The sequence below is a fragment of the Theropithecus gelada genome, chromosome X (assembly GCF_003255815.1).
Source record: "Theropithecus gelada isolate Dixy chromosome X, Tgel_1.0, whole genome shotgun sequence".
Lineage (NCBI taxonomy): Eukaryota > Metazoa > Chordata > Mammalia > Primates > Cercopithecidae > Theropithecus > Theropithecus gelada.
In genome coordinates this window covers 13,696,641-13,708,006 of record NC_037689.1, presented here as the reverse complement: position 1 = coordinate 13,708,006, position 11,366 = coordinate 13,696,641, and the positions used below count along the sequence as shown (strand labels likewise).

Here is an 11,366-nt window from a genome sequence, read left to right as displayed (position 1 = left end):
AGAGATTTGGCTTTAAAAATGTCAAGATAATAGGAGAAGCAGCTTTTGCCAACCAAGAGGCAGAAGATAAGCTGCCAGACACCATTCAGAAAATTGTTAAAGAGAAAGGGTATCTCCCTGAACAGGTTTTTCATGCAGACAAAAGAGCCATATTCTATTTTTAAAAAGTGCCACAAAGGACATTTATTTTGCAAATGCAGTTGGGTTTATGATCAGGACTTCCTTTGTCTATAAAGCCGCTAACCTCTGAGCCTTGAAAGGAAAGGTAAACACCAGTTGCCAGTATTTCAGCTGTACAACAAGAAAGCCTGGACAATGAGAACACTTTTTCTGGACTGGTTGCATCTATGCTTCATCTTTGAAGTCAGCAAGTATCTTGCCATTAAGCGATTGTCTTTTAAAGTTCTTTTGATATTGGACAATGCTCCTGGCCACTCAAAACCACATGAGTTCAACACCTAAGGTGTCTAAGTGGTCTGCTTGCCTGAAAACACAACGACTCTAATTCAGCCTCTAGATCAGAAGTTATAAGGGTCTTTAAGCTTCATTACACATGGTTCTCTATGGAAAGGACTGTCAATGCTATGGAAGGGAACATCGATAGAGGTAGCATCTTGAAAATCTGGAAGGATTACACCATTGAATATAACATTGTTGTTATAGAAAAAGCTGTCAAAGCCATCAAGCCCAACTAAATTGCTGCTAAAGGAAACTGTTTCCAGATGTAGTGAATGACTTCACAGGAGTTTTGACAGAGTCCATCAAGGAAATCATAAAAGACATTGTGAACATGACAAAAAATGGTGGGGGATGAAGAATTTCAAGATACAGATCTTGTAGAAATTCAAGAGCTAATAGACACCACACCGAAGGAACTAACAGAAGACAACTTGATGGAGATGAGTGCTTCTGAACCAGTGCCAGACGATGAAAAAGAAGATGAAGAAGCAGTGCCAGAAAACAAATTGACATCAGACAATCTGATGGAAGCATCCCAATTTTTCAAGACTTATTTTGACTTCTTTTACAACATGAGCCCTTCTATAATATGGGCACTGAAATTAAAGCAAACAGTTGGAGAAGGATTGGTACCATATAGAAACTTTTTATAAAAATGAAAAAGCAAGAAAGTCACATTGTAATGTATTTCCATAAAGCTACATCAATTGTGCCTGCCTTTCTTGCCTTCCCTTTCACCTCTTTCACCTTTGCCACCTTGAAATAGCAAAACTAACCCCTCATCTTCCTCCTCTTCCTCAGCCTACTCAACATGAAGACGACAAAGATGAAGAACTTCATAATGATCCACTTCCTCTTAATGACTAGCAAATAGATATGCCTATCTTATAATTTTCTTAATAACATTTTCTTTTCTCTGGTTTTCTTTATTGTAAAAGTAGAGTATACAGTACATTGTACACAAAATATATGCTAATCAACTGTTTATGTTATCAGTAAGGTTTCCAGTCAATAGTAGGCTATTAGTAGTTATGTTTTGGGGGAAAGTAATAAGTTATACATGAATTTTTGACTGGGTAAGCTGTCAGTACCCCTAACTCCCACATTGTTTGAGGGTTAACACTGCTATGATATTACCTTCCTAAATAAATTGCTGATCTGTTTCAGACCTTTAGCATATATTATTTAGACAACGAAAATACAATTAATTCAGTTATTGATTAACTTTACAAATATCATATATGCAAAACTCTTTACTAGTTACTGAAGCACTTTTTTTAGAATAAGACATCTTTTGCTTGCCTTCAAGAATCTTACATTTGAATTAAAGTTACATATGCTAGTAATTAATTACAATGTAATGTTATAGATGGATAATAAAAGATAATCATGAAAGCAGAGGAGGGAGACTTCTTGGTTATCTGGGGGAAGAAGGACTTCACAGAAGCTGATATTTGAAATGTTTTGAAGAACAAATTGGAGACAGAAAACAGACTGATAATCTTAAAATTCCAGATCAAATGTGACAAACATCCCTTTCAATAGATATTTGAGAGAAAGCAGTTATACAGAATTCAAAAAATAAAGAAGTTCTATTTCTGGAATGGCAACATAAGAGGTTCCATGGACACATTCAACAGTGAAACTGATGAAAATTATTTTAAAATAACCATTTAAAGTCAGTGGAAATTGTCCTAAGGGTGTATAGCAAATGAAGAAACATTTATTCAGGAAAATACACCAAAACTTGGTAAGAACAGCAGAGGTTTGTGGTATTTGATCTATAAGCCTACTTTCACCCTTCCTGCTTCTGCTCAGAGTGGCAGAAACTCTGGGCAGGTGTGGCTAGGAAGATGGGGTTTCCTCTCCCCTCGGCTTCCAATCCAGTGCTGCGGCATTATATCTTTCCAAGAGGGATGAATGTGAGCATTTCTCATCTTGAACCCCAGCTACCTGTTGCACAGGCTAAGCTCTGGATGGGAGCAGCAGAGAGAAGTGTCTCCCTTCTTTTGCCCAGCCAACATTCTTTAAGGGGAATTAGACTTCATCAAAATAATTCAGCCAGTCACTAAACAAATAGACAAACAAGTGACAGTAGCATGCCCAGAAAGGCCATGCAGTATGGAGAGAGAGCCTGTGCACTTGGGTGGGGAGAGTATAGCAATTGGAGGAATTTCCGTTGAACTCAGTGCTGCCCGGTCATAGTGGAGAACAAAGCCATGCTGGGCTCAGCCAGTACCTGCATGTTGGGGGAGCACTTGCACTAGACCTAGCCAGAGGGGAACTTGAGTTTCTCAGCCACAGGGGTGCTTGCATCACCACACCCCCAATTCTAGGTGGCTCAGCACATGGAGAGAGAGACTGTTTGTTTGAGAGTGAGAGAAAAGAACAAGAGTCTCTGCCTGGTAGTCCAGAGAATTCTTCCAGATCTTTTTTTTTTTTTTTTTTTGCCACGAAGTGTGTTTTATTTTCATTATTCATACAAATAATTTTCTATAATATTCCAGGGCAAACCGGAGACTTTGGCAGTCCGATTGGGGGGGTCCCTTCAGAGACCCACAGGCCGGTGGCATCGGCGCGGAGTGCCCAGGTTCACAGTGCAGCTTGTGGCTCGTGTCCATCTTGCAGGTGGCTCTTCCTCCACATCACGACTGGGGTCTCGAAGATGACGGGGGTAGGAAATCCTCCAGGATTTTAGGAAATTTCACTCCGCTTCTCCTGCTCAATGGTCTCTTTGGTCGGCAGGGTGTTCTTCTCCTGCGTCTCCGTTTTCTTCAGCTTGGCCTTATCGAAGCTGGCGATTTCCCCCATGTCTGGTTTGTCTGCCATTTTCTTAAAACAATCCGTGTAGTCGGGTTCCGAGCCCGGGATCCTGGTGCTCCCACTCGCGTTGCTGCAGCAAGAGACCTTCTTCCAGATCTTATCCAAGACCACCAACGCAGCAACTTCTATGAGTCTGTAAGACAGCATTACTGGGCTTGGGGCCCAAGTCCCTTGGAATACCTGGAAAGCCTTCTCAATAATGACAGGAACAAACAAGCCCAGAATGTGAAGACTACAATGAAGACCTAATTCTTCAATGGCCAGACACAGATGAGCATCTACAAGCATCAAGGTCATCCAGGAAAACAAGATTTCACCAAATGAACTAAATAAGGCACTAGGGACCAATGATATGTGGAGAAACATAGATATGTGACCTTTCAGACAGAATTCAAAGTAGTTGTTTTGAAGAAACTCAAAGAAATTCAAGATAACAGAGAGAGTGAATTCAGAATTCTATCCTATACAATTAACAAAAAGGTAGAAATAATTAAAAAGAATCAAGCAGAAAACCTAGAGCTAAAGAATGCAATTGACATACTGAAGAATGCATCACAGTTGCTAAGTAAGAGAATTGATCAAGCAGAAGAAAGAATTAGCTTGAAGACAGGCTATTTGAAAATACACAATCAGAAGAGACAAAAGAAAAGGAATAAAAAAGAATGAAGCATGCCTACAGGATATAGAAAATAGCCTCAAAAGGGCAAATCTAAGAGTCATTGGCCTTATGAAGTAGAGAAAGAGATAAGGGTAGAAAGTTTATTCAAAGGAATAATAACAGAGAACTTCCCAAATCTAGAGAAAGGTATCAATATACAAGAGGAAGAAGCTTATAGAACACCAAGCAGATTTAACCCAAAGAAAACTACCTCAAGACATTTAATAATCAAATTCCCAGAGGTCAAGGATAAAGAAAGGATCCTAAAAGCAGCAAGAAAAGAAACAAATAACATACAATGGAGCTCCAATGGCAGCAGACTTTTCAGTGAAAACCTTACAGGCCGAGAGAGTGGCATGACATATTTAAAGTGTTGAAGGAAAAAAATCTTTTAACCTAGAATAGTATATTCAGTGAAAATATTCTTTAAACATGAAGGAGAAATACTTTCCCAGACAAATAAAAGCTGAGGGATTTCATCAACATCAGACCTGTCATACAAGAAGTGCTAAAGGGAGGTCTTTGGTTTGAAAAAAAAAGGATATTAAGGTGCAAGGAAAAATCATCTGAAGGTAACAAAACTCACTGGGAACAGTAAGCGCACAGAAAAACATAGAATATTATAACACTGTAATTGTATTGTGTAAAATACTCTTACTTTAAGTTGAAAGACTAAGTGATTAATCAATCAAAAATAATAACTACAACAACTTTTCAAGACAATAGACAATATAAGACATAGAAAGAACAAAAAGTTAAAAAGCGAGAAAGATGAAGTTAAGGTATAGCATTTTTATTATTAGTTTTCTTTATCCATTTTTTTTTTTTACTGTAATCAGTGTTAAGTTGCCATTAGTTTAAAACAATGAATTATAAGATAGTACTTGCAAGCCTCATAGTAACATCAAATCAAAAATCATACAATGGATACACAGAAAACAAAAAGCAAGAAATTAAGCCATACCACCAGAGAAAATCACCTTAACTAAAAGGAAGACAGGAATGAAGGAAAAAAAGAAAGAGAAAATCACAGAACAATTAACAAATAAATAACAAAATGGCAGGAGTAATTCCCTACTTATCAATAACATTTAATGTAAATGGACTAAACTTTTCAATCAAAAGGCACATAGTTTGCCAGGCATGGTGGCTTATGCCTGTAGTCCCAGGACTTTGGGAGGCTGAAGTGGGAGGATCACTTGAGATCAGGAGTTCAAGACTAGTCTGAGCAACAGAGTGAGACCTCCATCTCCATAAAAAATAAAAAATTAGCCAGTCATGGTAGCACATGCCTTTAGTCTCAGCTACTCATGAGGCTGAGGTGGGAGGATCACTTGAGCCTGGGACATTGAGGCTGCAGTGAGTCATGATTGTGCCACTTCACCACAGCCCAAGAAACAGAGGAAGACTGCCTCAAAAAACAAACAAACAAAGAAAAAACCAAAAAAACAAACAAACAAGCAAAAAACAAAGAGTGGCTGAATGGATGTAAAAACAACCCAGTGATCTTTTACCTACAGAAACACACTTCACCTATAAAGACACACATTCACTAAAAATAAAGGGAAGGAAAATGATATTCCATGGGAATGGAAACCAAAACAGAGCAGGAGTAGCTATACTTATATCAGGCAAAATAGATTTCAAGATTAAAAACCATAAGAAGAGACAAAGACCATTACATAATGATAAACGGGAAAATTCAGCAGGAGGATATAATCATTGCAAATATATATATGCACGTAACACTGGAGCACCCAGATATGTAAAGCAAATATTATTAGAGCTAAAGAGAGAGATATCAATATGATAATAGCTGGAGATTTCAACACCACACTTTCAGCATTGGACAGATCTCCCAGACAGAAATCTAACAAAGAAACATCAGACTTAATCTGCACTATGGAACAAATAGACCTAATACGTATTTAAAGAACCTTTTATCCAACAGTTGCAGAATACACAGTCTTCTCCTCAGCACATGGCTCATTTCTCAAGGATAGAGCATATGTTATACACAAAATGAGTCTTAAAGCATTCAAGAAATGGAAATAATAACAAGCATCTTCTCTAACCACAATGGAATAAAACTACAAATTAATAACTAGAGGAATTTTGGAAACTATTTAAACATGTGGATATTAAACAATATGCTATGAAATGACCAGTAGGTCACTGAAGAAATTAAGAAGAAAATTGAAAAAATGTATTGAGACAAATGATAATGAAGACACAACATACCAATACAACAACAACAAACCAGCAAAACCAGTACTAAGATGGAAGTTTATAGATATACATGCTTACATCAAGAAAGAAAAAAACTACAAATTGATAATCTAATGGTGCATTCCAAAGAAATCGAAAAGCAAGAGCACACCAATCCCAAAATTAGTAGAAGAAAATAAATAACAAATATCACAGCAGAAATAAATGAACTTGAAATGAATACAATATAAAAAATCAACAAAACAAAAGCTTGTTTTTTCAAAAAGATAAAATTAATGAATCCTTACACATACTAATGAAGAAAAAAGAGAGAAGACCCAAATGAATAAAATCAGAGCTGAAAAAGGAGACATTACAACTGACACAACAAAAATTAAGAGGATCTTTAGTGGTTACTATGAGAAATTATATGCTAATAAATTGGAAAACCTAGAGGAAATGCATACATTCTTAGATACATAAAACTTAACAAGATTGAACCATGAAGAAACCCAAAACCTGAACAGACCAACAAGTAATGAGATTGAAGCTATAATAAAAAGTCTGCCAGTAAAGAAAAGCATGGAGCTTGATGGCTTCACTGCTGAATTCTACCAAACATTTAAAGACTAATACCAATCCTACTCAAACTATTCAAAAAAATAGTGCAGGAGGAAATACTTTCAAACTCATTCTCTGAGGCCAGTATTACCCTGATACCAAAACCAGACAAAGACACCCTAAAAAAAGAAAACTGCATGCCAATATCTCTGACAAATATTGATGTGAAAATCCTCAAGAAAATACTGGTATACCAAATTCAATACCACAATAAAAAGATTATTCGATAAGACCCAGTAGGATTTATCCCAGGGATGCAAGGATAGTTCAACAAATGCAAATCAATCAATATGATACATCATATCAACATAATAAAGGGCAAAAACCATATGATTATTTTTATTGATGCTGAAAAGGCATTTGATAAAATTCAACATCCCTTCATGATAAAAACTCTCAAAAAACTGGGTATAGAAGAAACATACCTCAACATAATAAAAGCCATATACAGGAGACTCAGAGTTAATAGCATACTGAATGGGGGAAAACTGCAAACCTTTCCTTTAAGATATGGAACATAACAAGGATACCTGCTTGGCATCCAAATTTGAAAGGAAGCACTCAGATTATCCTCTTTTGCAGATGGCATGATCTTATATTTGGAAAAACTTAAAGACTCCACCAAAAAAACTATTAGAACTGATAAACAAATTCAGTAAAGTTGCAAGCTACAAAATCAGCATACAAAAATTAGTAGTATTTCGATATGCCAGTAGTGAACAATCTGAACAAGAAATAAAAAAAAAGTTCCATTTACAATAGCCACAAATAAAATTAAATACCTAGGAATTAACCAAAGAAGCGAAAGATCTCTATAATTAAACCTATAAAACACTGATGAAAGAAATTGAAGAAGACACAAGAAAATGGAAAGATATTCCATGTTCATAGATTGGAAGAATCAATATTGTTAAAATGTCCATACTACCCAAAGCAATCTACAGATACAATGCCATCCCTATCAAAATAACAATGTCATTCTTCACAGAAATAGAAAAAAAAATCCTAAAATGTATATGGAACCACAAAATACCCAAAATAGCCAAAGCTATTTGAGCAAAAAGAACAAAACTGGAAGAATCACATTACCTGACTTCAAATTATACTACAGAGCTATAGCAAGCAAAACAACATAGTACTGGCATAAAAACAGGCACATGGACATATGGAACAGAACAGAGAGCCCAGAAAAAAATCCACATACCTACAGTGAACTCATTTTTTACAAAGGTGCCAAGAACATACATTGGGCACCTCAAATTGTGAAACTTCTACAAGAAAACACTGTGGAAAATCTCCAGGATATTAGTCTGATAAAAAACGTCTTGAGTAGTACCAGACAAGCACAGACAAGAAAACAAAACTGGACAAATAAGATCACATCAAGTTTAAAAGCTTCTGCATGGCAAAGGAAACAATCAACAAAATGAGAAAACTGACACGATGGGAGAAAATATTTGCCAACTACTCATCTGACAAGGAATTAGTAACCAGAATATATAAGGAGTTCAAACAGCTCTACAGGAAACAGTCTAATAATTCAATTGAATAATGGGCAAAATATTTGAATAGACATTTCTCAAAGGAAGACACACAAATGACAAACAGACATATGAAAAGGTGCTCAACATCACTGATCATCAGAGAAATGCAAATCAAAACTACAATGAGATATCATCTTGCCTCAGTTAAAATGGCTTATATTCAAAAGACAGGCAATGGCAAATGCTGGTGAGAACGTGGAGAAAAGGGAACCCTCATACACTGTTGGTGGGAATGTAAATTAGTACAACCAGTATGGAGAAGAGTTTGCAGGTTTCTCAAAAAGTAGAAATAGAGCTACCATATGATCCAGAAATCCCATTGCTGGGTATATACCCAAAAGAAAGGAAATCTGTATATTGCCGAGACCAGTTCTGTCGGGGAGACCTTAACCCAGTGGCGCTAGTGGAATTAAAGACACACACACAGAAATATAGAGGTGTGAAGGGGGAAATCAGGGGTCTCACAGCCTTCAGTGCTGAGAGCCCCAAACAGAGATTTACCCATGTATTTATTAACAATAAACCAGTCATTAGTATTGTTTCTATAGATATTAAATTAACTAAAAGTATCCCTTATGAGAATGAGAAACCAAGGGATGGACCAAATTAAAGGAATAGGTTGGGCTAGTTAACTGCAGCAGGAACATGTCCTTAAGGCACAGATCGCTCATGTTATTGTTTGTGGCTTAAGAATGGCTTTAAGCGGTTTTCCACCCTGGGTGGGCCAGGTATTCCGTGCCCTCATTCCTGTAAACCCACAACCTTCCAGAGTGGGTGTTATGGCCATCATGAACATGTCACAGTGCTCCAGAGATTTTGTTTATGGCCAGTTTTGGGGCCAGTTTATGGCTAGATTTTGGGGGGCTTGCTCCCAACAGTATATTGAAGAAATATCTGCACTCCCATATTTGTTGCAGCACTGTTCACAATAGCCAAGATTTGGAAGCAACCTAAGTGTCCATCAGCAGATGAATGGATAAAGGAAATGTCGTATCTATAAACAATGGAGTACTATCCAGCCATAAAAAAGATGAGATCCTGTCATTTGCAACAACATGAATGGAACTGTTAGTCATCATGTTATGTGAAATAAGCCAGGCATGGAAACACAAACATCACATGTTCTCACTTATTTGTGGGATCTAAAAATCACAACAATTGAACTCATGGAGATAGAGAATATAAGGATGGTTACCAGAGGCTAGGAAGAGTAGTTGGGGTGGGGTAAAGGGTAGGTGGGGATGGTTAATGGGTAAAAAATTAGTTAGAAAGACATACAGAGTAAGGTTATGGATATAGAGAGTAGAAGGATGGTTACCAGAGGTGGGGAAGTAGTTGGGTGGGGGGAAGGGGAGTCAGGTGGGGATATTTCATGGGTACCAAAAGAATAGAAAGAATGAGTAAGATCTACTATTTGATAGCACAACAGGGTCATTATAGTCAATTATAAATTAATTGTACATTTAAAACGACTAAAAGTATAATTGGATTATTTGTAACACAAAGGATAGATGCTTGAGGGGATGGACATCCCATATTCGTTGATATGATTATTATGTGTTTCCTGCCTGTATCAAAATATCTCATGTACCCCATAAATATATACACTTAAATATATACACTGTGTATCCATGAAAATTAAAAATAAAAAAAGAATTGGAAAAACAGAACAAAGGTGATTGCTGAAGAAGTACATAAAATTATAATTTTATGAAAATGTAATTCATGAAAATGTAAAAAATTCAGTTAAATATGTGTTTTCAATTCTGTGATGTTAGGTATTGATGTGATTGACATTTTCTCAAAGAAGAACACAACTGCATGTTTGTTCTGGCATCATGTGGACCCAATGAATGTTAATCTGACTCAATCATGCAGTCCCTGGCATAATATTCTCCATACATCAAGACCTTTAAAAGACCTCCTTGACAGTGCTAACACTCATCTTCTAAGAAAGAAAAATAAATTCAAGTGCCAGCTGCAGGTCTCATTCATGAGTTTTGAGTATGCTTTTTCCCTGAGCTGAACTTGATGAACTCTTGGCCTCTTAACCAACACCTGCAAGAAACTCAATAATGTCAAATGTATTCTAGGTTTTATGTATAATTTTGTGGGCCACAGAGAAGAATCAGGTTAAAAAGCTGATTCTTTACAGCGTTTCATGTGAATACTTGCAATAGAACCATCTCGCTTCTAAGTCTCTTCTTTGAGCTTCCAGCCACTGGCTCTCTCTCCTTACACAAACAGTGCTTCAAACAGTGCTCAGTTAGCTTCTTATCCTTGGTCCTCTTTTTCGTGGAGTAGATTCTTTCTTCATTGAGGACTCTGGGCCTTGGAGACTCAGCCTTCCCTCTCAGTGTCCTTATCCAAGTATGTTCTCAACAAAGCTGGTTTCTGCCTACAAAGACATTTTTCTTGTAGAGACTAACATCAATTTTTCTACCTTTAGGCATTTACAAGCAAAGATCCCTAGCCTGTTGGAGGCTGTATTTGATGTGGGAATCAGCTTTCTTGGCTCTAGGTCTTGATTATGTATGTACAAATCCTTGGACATTTGTCTCCTGGAATTGTGCCCCTCATTTCCCATAAAGCATTTGCAGCAGACTTTTCAGGCTACCTTCCAGGCACCAAGATCATTAACTGATACCAAAGTTGTGCTGGACCCAGGCCCCTAATTTCATCAGAAACCGATCTACTCAGAAGGCCAGCTTTCTTATTCCATACAAACTCTATTGGAAAAATCTACTTAATTAGAAGGAAAAAATTGGAAAGTGGTTAACATTGTGCAAGTACAATTTTCTCAGATGATTAGACACTTTTTCTTTTGAAATGAATAAATAAAAGGGAGAGAGGGGCAGAATAATAATGGTACAGGTTTTACTTTTTAAAGTTTGAATAAAATTAGCATAATTTCCCTTTATTAAGCTACAGTACATAGAAAGCACATTATAGACACTGTAGGTGGAAATGTGGGTGGACACATAGGAGGGGAAATGAGACAGCATTGAAAATACAGCTGAAATAATGAGCATGTAAGATGAAGAATGGCAGAA

General features: G+C 36.9%; 1 protein-coding gene across 1 annotated transcript; it reads right to left on the bottom strand.

Moving 5' to 3' along the window:
• Nucleotides 1-2,889: 2,889 nt before the first annotated feature.
• On the bottom strand, nucleotides 2,890-3,373 carry LOC112615867 (thymosin beta-10). The gene has a single exon (XM_025372769.1). The coding sequence runs from the start codon at nucleotides 3,286-3,288 to the stop codon at nucleotides 3,154-3,156; it is 135 nt and encodes a 44-aa protein (XP_025228554.1). The 5' UTR covers nucleotides 3,289-3,373; the 3' UTR covers nucleotides 2,890-3,153.
• Between the last annotated feature and the right edge of the window lie 7,993 nt (nucleotides 3,374-11,366).